The sequence below is a fragment of the Podarcis cretensis genome (genome assembly GCF_951804945.1).
Source record: "Podarcis cretensis genome assembly, chromosome: 3".
Classification (NCBI taxonomy): domain Eukaryota; kingdom Metazoa; phylum Chordata; class Lepidosauria; order Squamata; family Lacertidae; genus Podarcis; species Podarcis cretensis.
The window spans coordinates 71405191-71430567 of NC_137172.1; the positions used below are offsets into that span (position 1 = coordinate 71405191).

Sequence of the window (25377 nt, forward strand, 5' to 3'; positions counted from 1 at the left end):
CAAAGGAGATTGGAACCATGGGAGGAAAGACAAATTGTACAGTTCATGGGAAACCTCCCCAGACATATTCAAATACTTTTGCACAGCTATGAGAGATTTTTAAAAACTTTTTTTTAAAAAAAGACTTTTTAAAAAAATAGAAATTCAGGTTTTTTTAAAAGCAAAAGCTGTTGGAAGTTTTCTTCTATCTTGAGCAACAAATTATGTGAGGTCAATGTGCATAAAATAAGAAATCAGATGTTCCTTATTGTATGGATGCACAACAAAAGAAGAAAAATTAAGCAAAAGTTTGAGATACCACAGACATTTATTATCTCTTTATTTAGCAAAATGCATTTGGAAAAAGCACTGTATTTTCTTCAATGTGTACAATAAAAACCATTTCCTCAACTCATATTCATTTTCAAATGCCTTGGATTTAAATATCATCCCCACGATTCCTGCATGCAAGAGAGGCACATTCATTAATTGCAGAAGCGATGTCTTTTCTTGTTTCAGGAACTTCTAGATACATACGGGGCCGATATCCTAAAAACTGGGAGGAGCAAGGGCCTCATCAATCAGTTAATCTCAGAAAATTTCCACACAGACAGACTGCTAAGAACATAAAAAGAACTCTGCTGGATCCGACCAAAGGCCCATCTATTCACAGTGGTCAACTAGAGGTCTATGGCATCTAGAATCCCACCTAGAAGTAATTCCACAAAAATGTACATTATCCTATACATTTCACCCACACTCTCAATATAAACATTCCCAACTGGATAGCACTTTGGTATAGATGGGGCTGAGCACCCATCATGAGCACCCCTGTTCCCTTTTCCCCAGTTACCTAATGCGTTCCCCTGGCTTCTTCAGGAAAGCTAAGTTCTGGCTCATATAAAATCATGTCATTGTAGAGATAGAAGGGGCCATGAGGGTCATCTACCTGAACATGAAACATTTGCTGCCTGGCAACAGATTATGTGAACTGACACTAGTGAAACTCAGGGCTCGTCCACAATTTTGTGTCTAGAAAGCACAGGTCTGAGTGTTTATTCACTTGAATTGCACTTTCTAGGCAAACATGCGAGGGGTTTTTCCCTTGCCCTGCTCTTTAGTGCTAAGTCGAAGCAAACATCAATTCAGAGAAAACCCAGATTGCTGTGTGCTCTGATTGAGCACTAAAGAGTTTTCCCTGGGGGGAAAGCAACAGGACAAGAAGAAGTGTGGCTAAGCCTTCACTTGAGAGGATCTTACAAAATTATTGATGGCTTGTTGTGTATGTTACAATATATGACTCATCCCTCAATTAGGCAGGCGTTAAGCGATGAAAATGCAAGCGTGTTCCAGCGCAAAGATACCTTATTGTCTCATTCGAGATTTTATTTATGGGCCCAGCTGCCTCTGCATTGCACTGACCAAATAACATGAGCTCGCTGCTCTTTCCTTCCAGCATAAATGGGGAAAAGGACAAATGATAGCATTTGGCTTATGGCGTCATAATTTCCCATTTAAGCATTCACACACTATAGGGTCTTGATGCTCCAGGAGCTGTTAGTTAGCCCAAACTGGCTTTCTGCTTACAAAAATTGGAAGAAGGATCTTGCATAGTCTTGACTGGAGGTGGGGGCAAGGCAAGCAGCACTTTCTGTTACTGGCGATAGAGAGAAAATGATAGTGATACTGACAGGAAGTGCTATACAGTAGTGCCTGCGTTTTAAGACAGGTAAGCAGTAAGACGCAACAAATAATCAATAGCACTTCTCGTCACCCTCCCTTCATATAGTTATCTCTGGCTAGGCAGAAAGGATGAAATCCTTTGGCTAAAAACCTTGCTGCATGTGTGAACAACCAGTTTGGGAGACTGTTAAAATAGTCACATATTTTAAAAACTTCACAAAAGTTATGGAACAACTCATCTGAGAGATGTAATTTTTCTATTGAAGAAGGAAATGTAATGCCACATATTGAGTTCAGAACAAGGACATGTAACATTCATTCTTAGGATAAATGCAACTTGACCTATAGCTAGGTGGTACTTTGAGATATGTGTTCAGTGCCCCAGTGCCCATTAACTTTATCTTCTTTGACTACAATAATTCAATAATCCCACAAGGGTTTCTGGAATGTGTCAGAAGATGAACAAAATATATTCTGGCCCTATTAGGCTTAATGCTTTGCATAGACATATTTAATCACAGAATGGTCAAGTAGCAATCACTGGGGTTTTTATTGCTAGCATTGTGACTGAGAACAAGAGGAATATAGCCACAATAATATACAGCTGTCAATTAGCAAGATCGCATACAGACATCTTTGGCTATGCAGGCTCTTGGCTTTCTGGAACCAAGTGAGTTGCATGGCTAGCATGACAAAGAAAATAACAATGTTCAGAATGAGGAAGAGGCGGGTGTAAGATGCTGACATTGAAGGAGCACTGCTTCGAGTAGTTGCCAGCATCTGTGCAAGACCAGATCGGCCTTTGAATAACACACTGTCCTTGTGTTTCCCATATGTAATATCTGCGAAATCAAGAAGATCTTTCATTTCCTCATCTTCATCCACAGGCAATTCTTTCTGAGCCAAAGTCTGCGCCTTCTGTCGAACTTTTCTTTCATTCACTTCAATCTGTGCAAAAATGTCAGGACCAGCATCAACGTACTTATAGCCTTTAGCCATCTTTCTGTTCTTCTTTGCTTTGCCTTGCTGCTGCTGCTGCTGTTGCGAGATTGCAAATATCCTGTCAATGGCCTCCTCCGTCTGCCTTTTATCTGAAAACCGCAGCAGGCGCTCAGCTGTCTTTCTGAAGCTGTCTGTGTTCCGCACACGGGAAAGTATCTGTTTCTCTAGCTGCTGGAAGACAGGCTTGAAATGCTGAATGTTCTTTTCTACTATCCCCATGTAGTCTCTGACTTCTGATACCGGGAGGCTGGTAATAGCTGAGGCTTGGTCGAACAGAACTTTATGGCGGTCTGCAATAACTTGTGCAAAGACAGAGCGGCTTTTATCCTCACCGGTCCATAAATAGACAGCATAGGCATGCTCATCGGTTGTTATGAAGACATCTAATTGCTGAGAATCCCCATGGACGCTGAAGCTTTGGACCTCAATGGAAGGCCCAATAAAGAGGTACACAGCTCTCGTGACTGGGGCTCGCAGGTGAGTTGTGACATTCACATAGTTTGTTCCATTGTAAGGGTAGCCTCTGGGATACATTCTTGAGGCAATGACAGCTTTTTCACTGTAGCCAGTGTCATCCATCCAGTACATCTTGTACATTCCATCTCGTTGCCTAATGAAGGCCCCGTGGACATCGTCAATAACTGTCTCCTCAAAAGGCACATCCACATTGTGGAAGAAGCTGGCTACTGTCTCCAAGGGGCTACCATCGTCAATAAGTATTTGGTCCACTAGCAAGAGGAGCTGGGGGTGTATAAGTAGCAGGTTTCTTTGGAGGCTTTTCAGTTTTAGTTTGGGGTTGTACGCACCCACTCCTTCACCCCTGATGAAGATGATCCCACTTCTTTCCATAGCAGCAACCACTCTGCCTTGGCAATCTGCAGCCAAGTCATGTTTATATTTCAACCACTTTGATGAGCAGTCTTCAGTAACTTGCCCTTCCCAGGGGTAAAAACAGCTCTTCGACACAGCTGGAGAAAACATCAGTGCATTGTTTAAAAATGTGTATTTTGGTCCATACAGAGCTTCTGTTATGAAAGGTACACCATTGGGGGCAAAAGTGAAGGAGTTCTGATCTGGGTGTTCGTGGCCAGCATTGAAATTCCTCCAGCCTTTTATCCAGTCTTTGTATTTATTTTGGTGAACAATATCATATATTGCACGTCCTCCCAGTTTTCCTGATTTAAAGGAGAGGAAAGGTCTGTTGACTTCAGCCGGCAGTGCACTTCCATACGTTACAACTCCCCAGTCCTCAAAATAATGCAGTTTTGGAATGCCATAGTCTGGCGGAGGTACTAAACCCAGGCTTGCATCATACCTTTCCAAAAATAAAAATAAAAGAATGACAATAATTGGCATTAATTATTCATCTCTTTTGATTTTCTCAGATATCAAGCCATTCTTAATTAGTTAAATATTAATAGGTAACAATATTCCATTCTCTAACCATCCTTGCTGAAGCATACTATCCTGATTATATGCAGGTTTTGCTTATCTATAAGCAGGAATTATAGTATCTTACACTACAGGAACTCGCATGATCTAGAATATCTGCAAACAACTAGGGAAGGCAATATTTCAGATGAGGAAGATTCAGGGAAGAGCAGTCATGAAAAGCTCCAGTCCTTGACACTGGGGATGAGGCCAAATAAGAATTTGTGAACTTCCCATTAGAAAAGAAGCATTTCTCCATTTCAAGGCAGGTTCAGACCCCTTTAAATGTGTATCTTGCTCAAAATGGAATTTGCCCTCCCAACCTAGCCCACCAAGCCAGGACTCCCACTTTCCAAAGTTAATAAAACATACAAACAAACCTACTTCTAAGAATGAGGAGGAGGTATCCCACAGTAAGGAAGACTCACTAGACAAAGGAGAAGCCTTGCTGGATCTATCCTTGGATAGATATGATGCTCCTAAGTATATTCATGAACATCATTTTCTGCTGGGGATCATGGGGTTTGTAGTCTTCTCCGTTTTCTGAGCTGAAACGGGAGGCATATAACACCTACAAACCTCTGTGATCTGACAGTAAAAGATAATTTTGTACATACTCAGGAGCCTAATTTCCAGCCAATGGCAGACCATACAAGGCTTCTTCTGTGCCATAGGTTGATTATTATTCTTTTGCAGGGGCAGGTTGGGGCTGAGGTTTGCACAAAATTACTGCCATTTTTTTCTTCAGTTTTCATTAGATACTGCTTTCATAATTTCAAAATTTATTCCAAGTTCATAAGGACGTTAATTCCATGCCAGTCAGTTTTTGTCCAAGGCAGCACATGAACAGAGTACAATATTCCTACATACATTGGCAGAGGACCCTCAAAAGTCTCTCTGCATTAGGATTTGTTTGTCTCGTACCAGATAAATTCAGTGTGAAGCGTGCACCAACGCTGTCCTTTGGATGGTGTCCCTGGACCTTCAAGCACTCGGTTCCTCCTTATCTGATCAGCCAACCAATTTCCACTACCATTGCGCATAACGAACTTGTCCAGGAACACCAACTGGCTCTCTGGTCCATAAAACCAATTGTAGTTGGAATCTGCAATAGCAACTGTCCTTTGGAATCCTATGAGGAAAAGTAAAATCAGACATGTATCCATGTAAGCACATTACTCAACACTGCATATTTGAGTACAGAGATGGGAGTGTCCTGCTGAAGTCAGAGGGAGTCCTTGGGAATTGAAGATTTCCAGGATTCTAACTATGCTCTTGAATATTGTTTTATCTAGCATGCAATCAATTTAAGAAAAGAGTTTCAACAGACACCCCCTTTTTAGTTAATCTCAAACCCAACAACAGTATAAAGTTGTGAAGTGGTATTGCCTCAGTTATATGCACACGTATGAGAATACTTGTGTTGTAGCAGGCATTCTAATAAGGATGGTTTGCCTGGTTTAATAAACTGTGGTCCAACTTCATAGTCTAGTTGCAGCAGGAAGATCCATACCACAATATTAACTCCCTTTTCAGCAGGAACGCCTTGCCTGGTGGGGTAGAGGTGCAGCAATAGCCTCCCAGCAGCAGCAGCGCTGCTAGTTACCTGGGGGCGGAGAGGGAAGTTGGTGGCAAGTTCAGAGCTGAATGGGCAAATGGGCAAGAAAAGCAGAAAGCGCTTTCTGCATTTAAAAATGCACTTTTGGATCCAACCCAAATATTCTGGATCACTTTGATCCAGAGAATCCTCTATGTGTGCAGAAACAGATTTTTAGGTGTGATTGCACTGTGTGTATCGCTTGACAGCTGGTTGGTGCTGCTCAGCTCCAGCAACACTTATCTCCTGTCAGGAGGGGCTACAGTTTGATACTGGCATGCAGCCTGCCACTGTACACAAGAATCTCACAACTTGGGGCTTCATCTAAAGACCCACTGGTCATTTATTTTGAAGCTGATTCGAGCTGCTTACCTGGCAGAACTGTCCTGTACATAAAAGCAAAATGTTCTTTAAGCCAGGGGTGTTTAAAGTGGTTAATGTCAAAGTGCCTTTGAACAAGGAACATGTATTGGAAAAGGGATCTGGTGGTGTAGCTGCCATATGCTACTCCTTCATAGAGAGATCCATCTGTCACTTCCTGAAGCAGAACTATAGACTTTTCCATGATTGCAAGGACTTGCTTAGTCCACAGGTATGCTTCCTGAAGATAACCTGGAAGGTAATATTGAGAATATTATACCCAATAGAGATACGATCTATAAAATGTCATTTTTAAACACAGATATATAAAAAATTACACATATAAGTTTATGACCAGGATGGAAAGTATTCTATGAAAATATCCAAACTGAAAGTGGCAAAGAATTCAGCTTCCCCTGAATATCAGGTTTCGTTAAAAATGAATTATTCCAAAACCTCAAGTGAAGGCCAGGGGCATGATCCATCTTCCTACTTATGTGAGTTGGCTGCTTCTGCTCCAAGCAGCAGTTACTTACATGCAGCCTTGGTGAGGTGTATTAAGCTGGATCCATATATAGGAGACAAGCCTTTGATAACATGTAATGCCCAAGTTTTCTGCCAAGGGATCATGCCTGGCCAATGACCAGTGGTTGTCAGTGACTGACTAAACGAAAGGTCATGGGTTTGTGGTGGATAGCTCAAGGATGCAACTCAGTGTGGATCAGTGGAGAAAAAGGCAAAATCCATGCTAGGGTTGATTAAGGGAGGGAAGGGAAATGTGATGCACCACTTAAATCAATATTTAATGTGGCTGGATTTCATGGAATCTTACTATGTACAATTCTGGTCTATCCAACTCAAAAACAACCAGGAAACCAGCAGAAAAAGACGACCAAATTGATCAAGGGGTTGAAACCCTTCCCCACAAAGAAAGGCTAAAGCAGTTGGGACTTTTTAGTTTAGAAAAATAGGCAAATGATAAAGGAGGTTTATACAGTTTTGCAGGGTGTGGAATAAATGGACAGAGATAATTTTTTCTCCCTCTATTATATCACATGTTATATCCCTCCCGTTCAAGCTGTTTTACAAAACATACAGGATAAATAAATTACTTGCAAATGCATTCTGAAGAAGAAAGAGTAAGAAACAGCGAGCTTCTTCAGTAACACTTCTCAAGGCGATGTCCTGAAAATAAACTAAAGCTGCAATCCTAATCACGGCTACCTGGCAGTAAACCCAGATGACTTCAGTAACTGAGAAGTGAGTTATTACTGCGCTGTAAATCAATGTAAGTGGAAGGCAGCTGTGGTCTGCCTACTTGAGGCAGGTCCCAACATACCCTTTCCAGTTGGTTGCACTAGCTGTTGATTATCAAGCAACTGTATCAACTTCTGAAACTTTTGTTCACAACTAGAAAACGCTACTGATTCAATCTTTTTTAAAAAATGACTCTCTCATTGTTCAGCACATACCTTGATTCATCAGAACCAGGCTTCCTGCCAGCAAGGCCACGCAGTTGGTTGGCTGGTGGTTGTGCAGGTACTGGAATCCCCATCCCCGCCTGTATGATGCTTCATACATGTATCCTGAGGCATTGGCAATCACCTCAAGAAATCTTTCCTGCTGGGACTTGCTAAGATAGTTGTACAAGAAATCATAAGCAGTGGCAAATCCAACCAAAGAGTGAGCGAGAGGGACCTCATCCCATGGTGCATCCTTCACCAGCCTGTGGAAGACAAGAGAAGGGTCACCTCTATTCATTTTAGTCATACAGTAATATCCATATGGCTGGATCCCTGTGCTGACAGGGGGTTGAATTGCTCTGCTGCCTACTTAAGATGCTAGAAATTATGCAAAATCCATATGTGTGTTTGTGGGATGGAGGTGACTGAACCCTAGAGAAACTGCTGCCCGTAAATGGCTGAACGTTTACGAGTTTCCTTTATACGTTAGGTGGACACTTTAAAATCTACAACGTTTATAGAAGTAAAAAGCAATAAAAATGTTATACAGTCTTCATATGAGCTGTGTAACATACTGATGCTTCATAAAATGCAAACATTTTATACCTACACAAACCTTTTTAACACTCTAGCTTTTGAAAAATACCACAGCAAACCACTGATTATGCCAGACCATTGGTGATTTAAAAGGACCTATTTACACATTCACACTGTGGAGTCATTTATTTGCCTTCAAAAATGTACTATGGGATCACTGGAATCAAGCTGAAAGGAACAGCGCTAAGCACAGCCTTACCAAAACATTACATCTACTGAGAAAGTTTTTGGGTGGTTACCCTCCCCCTTCCTCCCACAAAGGCTTCTCTAATTGCAGAAACTCAAATGAACTTCAAACATTTAATCTTGGATTAAACTCTGAACATATTAAATATCACTGGACCTTCATGTCAGTATCTGTCTGTCTGCCACACTCGTAATTTACACTGCTATTCCCTTGCAGTTTACTTCACAAAAGGCAATGGCTCAAAAAGCAGCCCATGCTAGCAACTGTTCCACATTTTTAATGAACGGCTGCCCAGAGCTATCCCATGTTTATCAAGAGGCAAATATTTAAAACCTCACCAAGTTATCCCCAATAAACTCTGCATTTAGTATGGCATTAATTGCTTGTTTTCTGTACTTTGATTTTGCCAAAACTGCGGCCCTACAGAGGCAGGAAGTAAAGATGAGGACTTGATAGACACATGCAAGCCACAACTGGGAGAAATTTCACTCTGTTCAATAAATCTGGGACTCGGGTTTGGTTTGGGTTAAGCTGCTTTTGCAGTGTGGAAAAGCAGCTTTGGTACCACCATCCTTAGCAATATACAAAGTAGACATTTCCTTTAAGAGTGAAAAAAAGTGCCTGGAAAATTATATTTTTAATACGTAACTAGTGTTGGCCTATCATGGCTTAAAATATGTGAATGAATGAACACTTAACCATTTCCCACTGCTGTCCCTACAACAAAATCAGAGAGGTGTGGTCCGATAAATAATAGTGTGATAGAACTAGCATTCTTTAGAGTTTTAGGTAGAGCACAGAGGGAATATTTTCAGTATGAAAGTGCTTTGAATAAAATAGGAACATTGGCAGCTGACTTATACTGAGTCGGACCACTGGTCCATCAAGTTCAGTATTGTCTACACTGACTGGCAGCAGCTCTCCAGGGTTCCCAACAGGTGTCGTGTCTCCCCCAGCCCTACCTGGAGATTCTGGGGACCATTTCTGATGCTCTCCCACTGTGATATGGCCCTTCCCAATGTAAGGATGCCTCTGCTCTGAGAAGCCCCTGGTTTATCCCCATTCTGTGTACTGGAACACCCTGCCAGCAGAGATTCAGCAGGCACCTTCTGTGCCAACTTATAAACGCCTGCTGAAAACTTTTCTATTCTGCCAGGCCTATGCTGGCAATTAAAGAGTACATGCCCACAATGGTGTGCTGATGTTTGCTTTTAATTCTTTTAATTTTAACTTCTTTTCAATTATTTATGATATTACTGTATAGTTTTATGGCTTTATATTGTTGCAAACTGCTGTGATATAGTTCTATGATGCAGCAGTATATCAATATTTAAACAAACTAACATTCCAGTTCCTGCATCCTCACCTGAGCGTACTTAATAACACATCAGGACAGAGAGGTAAAGAGAAGAATGGGAGGAAGTAGGGAGAGGCAACAAATCGTATATTAGAATTCAACATGTCCTGTAGCAGCTGAGAGTCAGTTAGTGATGCACAGCCTTTGATCCTTGGTAGACAAGTGACCTACAGCCATCTAGCAACTGCTGGATCAAAACAGAGATGGATTCCTGACTTCTGCCTTTGTTTCCCTTTCCATCAACACCCTCCTTTCACATACAAGGCCTCAGCTGTCATTTCAGATTTGGTTGCTGCAATTCTCCTCTCTCAGTTTTGAACCTTTTCCTCTCTCAGCCTATAGCCTATTACTTATCCTAAGAGCTTTGATTCTGAAGCCAGATCAGCATGCTTTTCCACCAGAAACATGTAAATTCCATCTGAAAACATTAAGCTTCCCCAACCCCCATTTTTGGGGAGGGGGGTACTCGAAGACACTAAACTCATTTCAATAGACAAGCCTACACAAATTCCAGGGAGTTTTTACATTGTGTCTTCAAAGCCACTTAGCTTAGGAACACTGGTCAGCCTGATCAACTTTGCTCTGTCCACATTGTACGCAAAGTGTTTTTGTCTCCTCTACATTCATTGCAACTAAAGCACTTCCTCTAGTGACATGTAAACTTCCCAGAAACTGTGACATGCTTTGACTTCTACCCTTGGGGTGGGGGTACACACACGCTACTAAATCTACATGGAATTCAATAAATTAATTGGGCTTTATTGAATCATTATGGCTCCGTCAAGCTTTTTTTAAAAGAACACTGTCAGTAGGCTTTTTTTTTAAGAAAAAAAAGGGGGGGAGAAAACCACTATCCAAAGACTTTGTGGGATATTTAATACAGAATTTGAGCTTTCCAGCTGTACACATCGTGGTTTTTATTGTGGAATTTATACCACAGGATTTTTTGGAAAGGGGAAACACTAAAGCACACAACCCACTTCTGAATTTTGTTGAAATTGTGTACAATTCATAGTACTGTAGAGCTGGAAGGGACGGCAAGGGCCATTTAGTTCAACTCTTTGCAATGCAGGAATCTCAGCTAAAGCATCCATGACAGATGCCCACCTAATCTCTGCTTTTAAACCTCCAAGGAAGGAGCGTCTACCACCTTCCAAGGTAGTCCATTGCACTACTGAACAGCTCTTACTGTTAGAAAGTTCTTCATAATGTTTACTCAGAATCCCTTTCTTTTAAGTTGAATCCCTTGGTTCGGGACCTATCCTCTGCAGCAGGCACCCCCAAACTCAGCCCTCCAGATGTTTTGGACTACAATTCCCATCATCACTGACCACTGGTTCTATTAGCTAGGGATCATGGGAGATGTAGGCCAAAACATCTGGAGGGCCACATGCTGGGGATGCCTGCTCTGGAGCAGGAGAAAAACAAGCTTGCTTAAATATCTAGGGGTACAAATCATGCATATTTTGAACAAGTTGTATCAGTCTAATTCTAGTATGGTTTGGAAAGGTATAAATATGAATAGAATATGTTGGAATAAATTGAGACACTTCATTATGGACTGACTGGCTGCTTCTAAAATGATGATTGTACTGCAGTTACTTCTTTTGTTCCAGATGCTGCCATTTTGCATACCAATAGCTCATCTGAAGAAATGGGGGGGGGGGGACTTAGCAAGTTTATATTTCAATCAGACCGATCACATTAAAAAAAATATTTATTATACCTCCACCCAGCTGGCAGCTGGGGCTTTCTGAATTTAAGGCGCTGTTATGAAGCAAGCCAGTTTAGCCATGTGGTGGAATTGATATTGTCCAATAAGTTGATTTATTGAAAATAAATCATTTTTCTGATTTACTGTAATGACTTCATTATTAAGTGAAATGTAAAAAAAAAAGGAAAATAATGTTTAGTGTTTTACTCCCCCGTGACCCATTTCTTATTAGGTATGCCATATTTCAAGATTCATGTGTACAATTTCATAACAATAATATATTTTTTAAAGAAAACAAGCTTGCTCCATCTTCCTTGTGTTTTTCTGTATAGAACAGCTCAAAGATAGAAATAGAGAGCCCTTATCATAAGCAAACTTTATCTGCACATGTTTCCACTTTAGATAAATGACTCACCAGCTTGAGTCCAAAGAGAAACTATCAAATGCAGGAAGACTGACTTCAGTTTGAATTTTGTTTGTTGGGAATTAATAGTTTTCTTTGCAGAACCTCTTCTGGTTTGTACAACTCCTGAAGATCTTCTGTCAGAATATCTAAACACCAGGCTTACAGGATCCCATATGGAGATGCTACCTATGTGTCTGGTGAATCATTTTGGCAACATGGGACTTCAGAAATCTGTCAGCCGTTAGCTCAGTTTCTAGTGGCAGTCTCCGATGGATTGGGTCCAAGACTGACTAGCCAATCTTTGCCTGAAACATATCAAAGTAACACTAGCTGCCAGCAGCCTGAAGTCAGGCATATTTTAGGCTAGGCCAGATGTTTGTAAAGATTTATCTGTTGAACAAAAGCCACAATGCATTCATTCAAAGGTATGTTTTGTATGCCAAATTTATCTTACTTCCCTGAAGGTCATGAAACATCTGCTATATGAAACCATTTCTAGCCTGTTGCAGCAAAAAACAAGTCTTGTGGCATGTTAAAAGATTAGCACATGTGTGATGTGGAAGTTCTTTTGGATTGTCTGAACCAATCCAAATGATGCATTCTGACTGGCTTTTTAAAAAATCATTTCCTACTAATGGGGTGTGCTTAGAAGTACATTTTAGCAGTGACCCTGCTGTGTTTTCATCAAATATATGCACTTCTTCCCCAAATCCAGTTAAGGAGAAACCTGTTCTTCCGATTTGCTGCTGAGGAGGCTTCACAACTGAATCTGAAATACATTAATATTCCTGCAGAGGCATCAAGGTTCAATAGTGAAATGAAATAAAAAAGTGACCTTAAAAATTTGCCTGGACAGACCCTGAAACTGGCAATCATTCTAACACCTTTCACAAAGGTACTGGCTGGGTATGGCCAGCTTTTCAAAGAACAGAACTAAAAGGAAAAACCAATGGACATATGAACAAATTATTGACTAGTTCATTTCTACGTTTCCCAATGTGTTTCAAACACAGAGATTCTTCATTAGAGGAAATTATTCAGTTTTGTGGTGTGGAAGGAAATCAGTGATTTTACAGAAAAAAGAACTTATGCAAAAGTTTCACAACTGTAAAAACAGAAGCAGAAGAGCAAAAAACTCTTCTTCAGGAGTAACATTTGGGAGGGGGAGAAAAAGACTGTATTGGATTAAAATAATTCTTGTTTTGAAAAGTATTATCATACACTGGTGATGTACAAGTAGATAACTATGCAAGTATCAGAACCCTTGCTTGGACTCAATATACCAACTTACAGGCTTGCCTTGAAAGACAAAGAATGGAATCTCTTAAATTTATTGTTGCATCATGAATCAGTATAATGCTAAACTTTCCTTTAATCTTTTGAAGGAAGGAGATTAGAAATTTTCTAGAGCACTTAATGGGGGGATTAGCTAAGAATAAATTCAAGCTCTGAAAACAAAATCTAAACAATTGCTACCAATGTTAACTTTCATTAAAGCTGGGTTAAATCCAATTAAGTCATACTCAAAATAGACCTACTGAAATTGACATGACTAACTTACATCCATTATTACTAATGGACCTATTTGAGTGTAACTTATGTTGGATAGTACAACCCACTGAGAAGAGGCTATGTACTTTCAAAACCACACTAGAAGCCTACACAGTTGACAAAATGTTATTCAGTCACTATCTGGTAACATAATACAGATCTACAACCTATTTATCCTGGTGCAATTTCACTGACTTCAATAAAGAGCAAGAGAAAATGGAGAGGGGGTTGATTGCAGCTATCAAACTTAAAAACATTAAATCAGAGATGATGGCATGTGGCTAAAATTGTTAAGGAATCAGCACTCTTCCAATCCTAGTTGGAAGTAGGGTGGTTCACAACTTCAGTCAAGCGTTGCTTTATATATCACACACTTCACAGTAACCAAGTGATGAGGAGTTTTACCTGCTAACCACAGGAGGTCCAAAATCGAGGCAGCTGTGGAAAATTGGCTTCCAGGTGGAGAAATCAAAATTAGAAACAGAATTGTTAGAACCCAATACTAAGAATTTATCAAGAATGTACAACTTGCTGCTGAAGTGGAATACAATAGATGAGACAGTGAAGTCTGCTATGGTTAAATGGGCACAGGACATAGGTCATGACATTATGTTTGCTGACTGGGAGCAGTTATGGACCACAGGTATTAAATTTACGGCATGTAATGCCTTACGAGAAAACATTATGAAAATGATTTATAGGTGGTACATGACCCCAGTCAAGCTTGCGAAGATTTATCATTTGCCCGATAACAAATGTTGGAAATGTAAAGAGATGGAAGGCACCTTTTTCCACCTTTGGTGGACCTGCCCAAAGATTAAGGCCTTCTGGGAAATGATTTATAATGAAATTAAGAAAGTGCTTAAGTGCACCTTTAACAAGAAACCAGAGGCATTTCTCTTGGGTATGGTCGGCCAGTTGGTGTCGAAGAAGGATAAGAATTTCTTTTTGTACGCTACTACGGCAGCAAGGATTCTTCTAGCAAAGTATTGGAAGACACAAGAACTACCCACGTTGGAGGAATGGCAGGCGAAAGTGATTGACTTTATGGGACTGGCAGAAATGACCGGCAGAATCCGCGACCAAGAGAAAGAGACTGTGGAAGAAGATTGGAAGAAATTTAAGATGTATCTTAAGAATTATTATAAAACTGAGGAGTGTTAAAATGCTGAGGGAAAAGAAGACGTAGAATTGCAGCGATAACTGGGTTTAAATTTTATGGTGGAATAGAAAAAGAGGATGAATTTATATTTAATTGGGCAAGAAAGGTTGCTGAATAATGGTACTAAATTAAGGATGCAAAAAGGGAAAGGTATGGGGAAGTCCGGGAAAAGAGGGTTATGGAAATAAGGTTAAGAAAATATGAGTTTTTTGTTTGTTTGTTTTTATGTTGTTTTTTGTTTTTGTTAAAAAAATGGAAATCAATAAAAATCTTTATAAAAAAAAAAATCGAGGCAGCTGTGAGTGCAGATGTTCTTGGCTGATCTTTGCAATAAAGTTGTTGGTTTTTTAAGCACTCGTTTTGGCCTGGTTTTTTAAGAACTTCAGAAAGTACATTCCAAAGTTCTGGCCATGGGTCCATCTATCTCAGTAGTAGCTACACTGAGTAGCAGCAGCTCTCCATGGTTTTGAACTGGGATTGAACCAGAGGCTTTCTGCATGGAAAGCAGAAGTTCTACTGCCAACAGCCTCTCTCTTCTGAAATACCTTGGCAATTACCAAATAAGGCCATACTGGTCTTTTCTTCCACATATGTGATGTATGAAGAGCATCTTCATAAACATTCAGAGATACACACCAAGGAACTCTGACTTCTAGGCACACACCCAATGCATTTCTCACTTTCTGCATTTAGGGATGCATTTCTCACTTTCTGCATTTTTAACAGAAAACAATGATGCAGTTCTGAATAACAGATACAAGCCTAAGTACAGTGTGAAATGGCTCTTTCACATCAACCCATCTGCACTGTGGAGTAGGGAACTTGAATTCCACCAATGGGGAACCAAAACAAATACAGTGGTACCACGGGTTAAGTACTTAATTCGTTCCGGAAGTCTGTTCTTAACCTGAAACTGTTCTTAACCTGAAGCACCACTTTAGCTGATGGGGCCTCCAGCTGCCGCCGTGCTGCCGGAGCACGATTTCTGTTCTTATCCTGAAGCAAAGTTCTTAACCTGACGTAATATTTCTGGGTTAGCGGAGTCCGTAACCTGAAATGTATGTAACCTGAAGCGTATGTAACCCAAGGTACCACTGTAGTGCATGCAGACCATAGCTTATACAGTAAAATAATGGTTTACTAGCTGCAATACAATGAAAGTTTAAGAGAGCTCCATTGAATTTCTTTAAGTGAAAGTTCAAATATGGCCTTGCATCAGACTCAAATTATGTCACTGAGTTGTTGAACAGGCTTTAAAATGAATGGAAAATATCACTACACAACAGGCAACATCTGCCAATATTTTCCTTCTAGGGAGTCACCTGACAGCAAACTATTCATAAAATGTTTATCTTTCAGTGCTTCGAAGCATGCAATATAATAACATTTCCATGATATTTTGTAGAAACATCATATAGCAAATGCCAGGATGATATATAAATCATTTAGGGATAGGAGCTCTGTTTACAACCAGTTAAAATGTACAACCTGTTAAAGTTATTACATTATACTTCATAAAAGAGAGGTATAGATTAATTTTTAGAATCACTGCTCCCATCTTTTTAAAACAAATCTCTTAATTTTATCATTTTTAGAATATAGTTTCCCTTATCTTCTCTTTTACCTAGTCCACTACTAGATTTATTTATATTTATTTTTAATGGATTATTTATAAATATTTCAAATACTATAGTGGTTATACAACAATTTAAATTATAAAAATACAGCAGATAGAAACAGTTTTCAAAACAGTTCTAAAAGGAAAAGAGGTGCTGAAGGAGATTGCAACTTCTGATAATACTAAAAAAAATCATCATTTTCCTGTTGTGAGAGACATTGTTGCGTTTTCTGCTTAGCCTTCGTAAACAAAAGCTGAATGTAGTTTGATTTTTTTCAACTTGTAAATTTACTGCAGTAATAAAAACAGAAAAGAATCTGACTTTAACTTTATGATATACCTTTTCTATAAGGAAACTGAAATATATTTTCCAATATAGAATTGGAATGGACAAAATGGATTTCTTCTCCTTCCTGTAGCCCTCCACACACACACACACACACACACACACACACAAACACACACCGGTTTGAGTAGACCCTTTTGAGGGTGTAGGAGCTGCAGAGGAGAGGACAGAACAAGGCGGCTGAAAATGCAGTATTGGATAGTGCCCAGGACAAATTAAAATTACCGTATTGGCCTGAATATAAGCCACACCCGTATATAAGCCGCTCCCTTAAAATTCTGCAGGCACTCACACCCGTTCCATTTTACTGTATGTCTGTTTCAGCAGCGATATCGTAAAAGCCAATTTTTGTAAGGTCACGAATTTAAGCCGCACTTTAACTTTTCACGGTCAGAATTTTGGAAAAAAGTGAGGCTTATATTCAGGCCAATACTGTAACATTGAGCTGCACCATAACAAATTATCTTAACTTTTATATATGTTACGTGCTTCTCCTGGCAGAAATACATTTCTGTGCCACATCATATTCGATTCAGTGATGTCGCACAGAACTGAAAATATTGTGTTGCAGATTTTGCTTTAGAGAATACTTGAACATGATGGGGTGTTCCTTTATACTTGAGATAACATCTTTAGTGCCAGCACCATCTCAGTGGAAATCAAGAGAGCCCAAATACACAGATGAACCACTCAAACTGCCAATAAAATTTTATGAAAAACCCAGATGTGAAGCATTCCATTTACTCCAATGAATCCCTCTGTGATAAAAAAGAGCTTTCAAAACAAAGCAGACCCTGCGCTTCCCTAGTGGGGTTATGCTAGCACATTCATAAGAAAATGCAACTTCTTCTCCGAGTCCCTAGCATGTGGGATGGACAACTTTCCTACAGAAGACGCTTAACCTGTGCTTACTTTTTAATCTAGGTTGCAGCAGGATCTTATAAAGGTAATATTTTTGATCAGGTGCAACATAAAAGCCTCAGGTCAATCATGCCAGCTTTCCTATTTGCACTTTTTGGTGGGAATTCCAATTATTTATTGTCTGTGGCCATTCCCAATTTCTTTATGGGAACATTCACAGTCCACTAACACCCATCAAAGTAAGGTAAAGGTAAAGGTACCCCTGCCCGTACGGGCCAGTCTTGACAGACTCTGGGGTTGTGCGCCCATCTCACTTAAGAGGCCAGGGGCCAGCGCTGTCCGGAGACACTTCCGGGTCACGTGGCCAGCGTGACATCACTGCTCTGGCAAGCCAGAGCCGCACACAGAAACGCCGTTTACCTTCCCGCTGGTAAGCGGTCCCTATTTATCTACTTGCACCCGGAGGTGCTTTCGAACTGCTAGGTTGGCAGGCGCTGGGACCGAGCAGCAGGAGCGCACCCCGCCGCAGGGATTCGAACCGCCGACCTTTCGATCGGCAAGTCCTAGGCGCTGAGGCTTTAACCCACAGCGCCACCTGCGTCCCCCCATCAAAGTAGGTGGGAACAATTAGGGGAGAACTGTGTGTTTGCATCCATGTTGCTCCTCCTTCCCAACTGCTCATCTCTCACTCTGTTTTAAGCTCTGCTGAAAATACTGCACACCTCTTTCACCAAAGCCTTTGGCTTGCTCCTCTAATTCTTACCTTCCACTGAAATAAAGTGTATTTGTGTAATCCCAAGTACATTTATCCAGAGGCAAATCCTACTGTGTTTAAAGGGGCTTATTAATGTGTCTAGTATTGCACCCTTTTGCTCACATTCATTCTTGGTTGTCTTTCCCTTTCTTTCTCTTCCACTGTTATGGCACTGGTATGGGGAACCTTATTCAGCCCAAGAACTGCATTTCCTCATGGCCATGTACCATGATGGGGCTATATGCCAATGATGGGTAGGGCCAGAAGCAAAGGTGAGTGGGGCAACAAATGAGACTCTTAAACCCATACAACAGCTGCAATCAAGCCACTTATAAGTCAAGTTTCTGCATGTCTGTCTGTCCATGCAGAGGCATCATTTCAGTTCAAGGACACATTCCAGCCAGGCAAAAGCACTTGGGGAGAGTATGGAGCAGGGCAAGTGAGGGGCGTGGCCTGGAGAGAGGGGGAGTGGCTTGGGAAGGAGGCATTGTATGGGAGGAGTCAGATAAAGAGCCTGGAGGGCATAATTTGGCCTCTGGGCCTGAGGCTCCCCATCCCTTAGCACCATTCACTGAAAAATCATCATCATAGGCATAAAACAACATGCCCCAGTCTTGAAAAGCCATAATCTCTACGGACAAATACAATACAAAATACTTTAACTGAAAATACAGGGTTATATGATGTGGCACAGGAGAAAATGCAATCTACTGCATTATCTCTATTTTGAAAGAGGCAGCCAACGAGGCACTTAGCGTGAAAGTATATACCAAACTTCTTCTTCTTTTTAACCAAGTTCAAATGCAAGATACACAAACACAAGATAGGATTTCAAGCTGCATTCCAAGCACAGGAAACAAAACATTCCATAAAGCAATGAGATGCTTTACAGTGCAGGCAATTCAGCCTAGACACTGTAAAAAGAAAACAATGGTAACTTTCACACTTTTCAGTAAAAGTCTTCAAATGGCCCAATAAGCTGGATCTAGAGCTGGAAGGCTATTTTGTTACAGGTGAATGCTACAGACATGGGAAAACTTGAAATCAAGCGAGAGGTCAGGTAATTAGGTTCTATCTGCAATATTCACGCTTGTATGCTACCTCTCCTCCCATTCCATCCATCATGCTAATGCTATCATTTCCTCAGACTTCATTTCCTCATACTTGTTGAATGGCTTGCATAACTGGGTCCATCCAGCATTGTAACCTGAAGACCCTATGTACAGTAGCAAGTTACTATATCAGTAACAGGAATTACTGTGGTCCTGCTCCATTTGTGACAATCTGGAGTAAGCGTTCATCATGAAATGTTTTTGTTGTTCTCTGAACCATTAACGATACAAAAATAAAAACAAATTAATTCTAAACATATAACAGAGCAGACATCTCACTTATTAAAGGGTATGTCTTTAAAACCTGAGTTATGGATTTTGAGATGAGATTAATTTCATAAACACTTAGCTCAGTAATGTTTACCCTGATTGGCAGCAGCTCTCCAGGGCTTCAGGTTGGGGTCTCTCTCAGGTCTACCTGCAGGTAGCAGTGATGGAGCCCAGTATATTGTGCATGCAAAGCTGATGCTCTACCACTGAGCTGATTAGAAATGGTGATTAAAATAATCAAGCTTTACAATGCAGAATCCTCTTAAAGCTGTATTTTAACCTCAGGATGCACGAAAAATATATAAACAACTGAGAAGACAACATGTTTTTAACTATCCATCTAAAATGTGAGTTTCCATGGAATAAACCAGAATATGAGCAAGAATTTGCCATGGCTCATTTGATTGCAAATATGATTTTTCTAGGATGTAATTAAGAACAGCATACCAAATCATATGGAAGTAAGTAGGAGATAATTTTAACACTCATTAGGCACCTAAGTGAGATAGCAATGCATGGCAGTATTAAAACAGTATTATAAAGTTGAAAAGACTGCGGAAAGAATGCAAATTGCATAATAAATACTTTGTGCAGGGTGGAAACTCCTACTATGAACTGTTAACACATTTAAGTTTTGATATATTTGTAACTGAGTACTTGTACTGAAATAATGTTCTTCTGCTATCATATAAACAAAGACTGAGCCAAATATCCCTTCCTCTTTGGCAGGACTATTAGTTGCTTGTAAAAAAGGGCCTGCCCATAGAAGGGGACACTTAAGACCTTTTAGGAGGAAGTCTTAGCCTTTAATACTTATTTATTATTATGTATTTATTAAATTTGTACACTACCCAATACCTGTAGATCTCAGGGCAGTTCAGAATTTAAAAATAAAAATGAAGTGGCCAAGGAATTTTCTTCCTTTTTCTACTTTAATATATAAAAAAGCTACCATTTCGCTGCCCACAATAGCCCAGTGGGGTTCCCGAAGAGAACAATGCCCCATGGGAACAATGACACTATGTCATGACTACAGACAGAACCTTTAATTTAAGCAGCACCTCAAGAGACAAATGGCAACCAGGCAGGGGGGATTTTCAGCAGAAAATGGGTACAAGCCCTGTTCTGGATTCAGAGCCCATTCCACATCAGTGTGTCATCGCTGATTTTTCTCCAAAATAAAAGCAGTCTGATTAAGCATGAATGTTTACATACATGACTAACATAATGTGTAGTTTGGGGGGGAAAGTTACAGTATAAGCATCTGTCATGTCTTTTAGGCTTTGGAAAATGTGCACTCATTTCAAACAAAATTAAGGAAGAAAACCAAAACATCCTACCCTTTTTCTTGCTTTCTCTTCATATAAATCTTTTTTTTTTTTAGTACAAATGAATTTTTTGTGGGGAGGGGGCAGTAGAAACAAAGATAAAAATATACCAACTAGGCTGAGCCGCCATTCTTTCCATGTAATCTCTGGCCATATTGATAGCTTCCAGGTTCTCTGGATAAAGCAGGCAGAACATTGCTAGAGCACCCAAGTTGTTGCCGTAAATCTCATTCCATCGAGCACTGAAGTCCTTGGGATCCCAGGGAGGAAGGTACTCCAAAGGGTTTGACAGCATGGTCTGCACGGCCTCAGCCAACCGAGCCGAAATGTGTTGGTGTGAACTGGCAGCCTTGAATCGCAAATCCCGCATCTCTCCTCTGGAAAAGTAGAGCATTGGGTAGCTGTCGTAGTTGGCATTGACAAAAGGAACCACAGTGCTTGGACTGTTATTGCTGCTGTAGACCAGTGCGAAGCAAACCACATGTATGAAAAACACACTAGGAGCCCCCCGTGTGTGAGTCCTCATTGTGGCATTAGAGCTCCAGGTCTCAGTGGCAGCCGGACCATCTTTGAAGGAGCCTAGATGGCAGGGGAGGGGACAAAGGGGGAGGGAACAAGAGTGATAGTTATGGTTAGCTTTGTGTAAAGCCTCTGAGTATTCAAAAACTGGAAACACATTTACAAGGTGCTCCATCTCTCTCTCTCTCTCTCTCTCTCTCTCTCTCTCTCTCTCTCTGTCTCTCAGATCCACGCAATGTCAAGTATAACACCTTATATAATTATGCAGAATGCTCCACATGTGCCTAAATGCTAATTGCTTTAAAAGTGCACAACTCTCAAGGAGAGGAACTTTAATAGTTGTGTGTGTGTGTGTGTGTGTGTGTGTGTGTGTGTGTGTGTGTGTGTTGGGGGTGTGAATAGCTCAGAGTAGGACAATCCGATGAGCCTGGAATGCTGGGCAGCCACTAGACTACGACAACTGCAGGCATAATGTACTCATGACCCTTTGCTCTATCAGTCACAGTTTCAACAGAGCAGCAATATCTATATAAACAAAAGCCAATGTAGCAACAAAGACAGAAATTCCCACAGCATTCCTGTAAAACCCACAACCACCCACTAACCATGTTGTTGCATACAGAAAAATTACCCTTCCCCCAGCCCTACATGGAAGTTACCCATCAGTCCAGTACACATACATACCTTTCACACAGCTAATGTTCTTGCAAACCAATTGGAGGTTTTCTTACAATCAAGCAGTATATACAATTTGTTAAATAAATAAATGAGCATACTAAATGAATGAATGTACTTGGCAATGTGGGCATGGAGAAGGCCTGCATGGAGAACTAGTTATCCCAGCAAATTGCTCCACTTGTGGAACAAACAAATTCTATAATACGGCACACCCTTTAGATTGCCTGCACTTAAAGGGGAAGCAGCATTTGGCAGGGGAGGAGCATGCGCACGGATGAGCGGAATCAAAAGTAGCAGTATGCTCACTGTAGGCAGCACTACAGGCCTCCTAGCCGCTCAGCAGGTAAAGGAAATGCAAGGGGGAGGGGAAGTATACTGGAACCCAAGCACTATCTTGGACAGATATGCATGTGATGTCCATAAAGCACAGCTTGCCTTTTGTGGGCACCACAGGCAACAACAACTTTGTGCGTAAAAACCTCTGATAGAGATGTATTCCCTACCTCCCATCTTAAGGTATGAGATCTGTGTTCCCCAGTGAGACTATTACTGCCTGTATAATTAGTTGGAATAATGGCCTTATCATGGCTGTGGTGACAGGATGGCAAAAGATGGGGGGGGGCATTACTCTTTATTAAGTATTACTTGCTATCCCACCACCTATGCAGGCATAGTGTTGTAACACTGGTAGGGGTGAAATCAATATTTGATGAAGCATATTATTCTAACAAAGACTTGCATCTGTCTCTAGTTACTAACTTCATCTTTCACCCCCTGTACTTGCAAAGGCTTCACAATTCCAATGCAAACATAAATACCGTATTGGCTTGAATATAAGCCTCACTTTTTTCCAAATTCCGACCATGAAAAGTTAAAGTGCAGCTTAAATTCGCGACCTTACAAAAATGGGCTTTTACAATATCGCTGCTGAAACAGACATACGGTAAAACAGAATAGTTGCTATTTACGGGTGTGAGTGCCTGTGGAATTTTAAGGGAGAGGCTTGAATTTTAAAGTTGTGGCTTATGCTGTATTTGGGTGTGGCTTATATTCGGGCCAATATGGTATATATTTTTATGGGCATGGCATTCTCATGCTGCAGGACTTGAATCCTCTCCTCCTCATCACCTGTAACAGGAAAAGGATGGGAGAGTCCAAGAGGACAGGGCTCCTGTACCTTTAATAGGTATGTAGATGAGGGAATTTCAGCATGAATGGCTTGCATAACTGCTAAATTTCCCTCTTTCATATACAGCTGCAAGAACCCTCTCCTCCTTTGCATCTGGCCACCCTACCCAGAAGGTTCAGATATACAGAAAGGTCTAATTTATTAGGCATAATTAAATACTGGGCTATTAAAAAGTCTTTTCAACAATAAAGACAATTAAGACTGCCCAATATAAGTAGTTTCTTACTGTACTTGCACAAAGGGGAGGAGGGAGGGAGGGAGGGAGAGAGATCATGTTAACATCAGCCAAGCCAAGACAGTGTATGTCGGATTGGCTGACGTTCACAGCTGTGGAGTAAAGGATTTGGAATGTGGGAGGCTTGTACAGGAGTCATTAGAATTGTGTATAAAGCCTCTAGCTGTGACACGTCTTCATTAAGAGGAGAGGGGGGAAAAGCAGAGTAGATCCTGGAAATGTATTTGAAATAGCTGGCCTTTAGGGCATGTGTGTTTTTTCCTATTAGCTTAAAAGAACCCTTCGATTTCACATGTGCAGATTTACAGCCTGTCACTTTAAAAGTTGAATGCAAAATAAAAATGTATATTTTCCCAACTACCCGCCTGTTTTAAAAGGGATAAAAAAAATAAAAATGGCACACTCTGTGAAAGTAAAAACCAAAACAAGACTGTTTAACCATGGCTATTTCTCTTTCCTCCCATCAAAATTACCTACCGACTCAACACAGGTCTTAGACAAAACAGGCTAGGATTCCCCAGAGGAAAGCCAGAGAATTCCTGAAATTCTCAAGAGGGGAAAGGTTAGAGAAAGCAAGACCAAGGGAGATGGATTTATGTAAATAATGAACAGTAGTTTTCAATTATTAAAACCAGAAGTAGGCTGAGGGCAAGGGGAGAAAAATGACATGCAAAACCTATTGCACAATGATGTTTTTCCTGAGGGAAAGCCATTTCATAAGATTCAGAAAGGGGAAAACATGTTAGAAGTTAAAATAAACAGAAGCCACACACAGAGATCAAGTTTTCCAAACCATAGGTTCCCAAAATTAGACTAATAAATTAATGTTTGGGGACAGGAGTAATCATTCAAGTGGGAACTTTACACACAAAAAAGTCAATGGACTGCTTATAAATTTATTTGCTGGCTTGTGGAGTTGTTGAACATAATCCCAAGAGCTTGAACCTGCGAAAATAGTTGTGTTATTTGGCTGCTGGGCTGAATGGTTCCCTCCTTGCATTTTGGCATAAATTAAATACTACGGTAGGTGGGGCAAACTGTCTCTCTTTATTACTGGCACAGTATTGTATCAACACTTAAGTAGAACAGGCTGTATCAATGCCACACAAAAGTATCTGCTCTCTAGTCACATCATTCTCTACCCCTGCAAAAAAAAAAAAACCTGAGTTACTTCTTCCACAGCAGTGAAAGAGGTGAATTTGAATCCTAAGCTGCACCAAGAGTGTTAAGTTGTGGGTTGACATAGCAGACGACACAGCGGTTTCTCCAAAGCAGCTCTTTATTTTGTAAGCTGGAATAGAACTGACTGCAAACAGCTCAGCCGGCCTGCTTTTATAGGCAGCCGGCTGTCAACATTGTAGCAACAACAACCCAGAGTTTCCCGCCTAAAATAACTGACGTGGACCTGAGTGAAAACTATCTACAGACCTGAGTGAAAACTATATACAGTATCCCCCTGCTGGCCCAGGGTGAAACTTCACTACATAACAAAGAGGAACACTTTCCCACTCCAGCTGCAATTGGTGGAATCCCCGTGCTGAATCCTGTGGGTCACTATTGCTCAGTATATTAGTTGGTGCTTTGGACTTTGGGAAATCAGAGGATTGTGCCTTTATCGTTAGGCACATTATTAGGCCATGCCTACAAGAATGAACTCAATATTAATTCCAAGCTTTCCATCCCATTTCCACTCTGTGCTGGCCTTCTTCAATCAGGTTCCCTTCAGAAAGGTTGCTCTAAATGCAGTATGCCTCCAAAGGTAGAACAATGCTGAGTTACCCACAGTATAAGCAGCCTTCTACAGATAGCAGATTCCTTCACACAAATACACAGTATAAGACAGACAGACAAAAGGAGATGAAGCACAGCAACTGTTCTTCCCTTGTACTGTAAGAACAATTCAGACACAAACTACTCAAAGGAGTTTGCAAAATATATCTTGTTTCAGGCTTTTGAGGAAATCCTGGTTAGTCATTTA

The 25377-nt window shown here is 40.6% G+C and overlaps 1 protein-coding gene across 3 annotated transcripts in view; it reads right to left on the minus strand.

Annotated features, from left to right (window-relative positions):
- Positions 1-302: 302 nt before the first annotated feature.
- NT5DC1 (5'-nucleotidase domain containing 1) overlaps positions 303-25377 on the minus strand; it is a 149127-nt gene continuing 124052 nt past the window's right edge. For 2 of the 3 annotated variants that reach the window (XM_079971614.1, XM_079971612.1), the window contains 5 exons: positions 20889-21357; positions 7525-7778; positions 6065-6304; positions 5020-5227; positions 303-3979 (listed from right to left, as the gene is read on the minus strand). In XM_079971614.1, coding sequence (XP_079827740.1) covers positions 2218-3979; positions 5020-5227; positions 6065-6304; positions 7525-7778; positions 20889-21357 — 2933 coding nt within the window. In that variant the 3' untranslated portion in view covers positions 303-2217. Of the gene's footprint in view, positions 3980-5019; positions 5228-6064; positions 6305-7524; positions 7779-20888; positions 21358-25377 lie in introns of those variants that run through there. The other variant, XM_079971613.1, reaches the window with a different exon arrangement.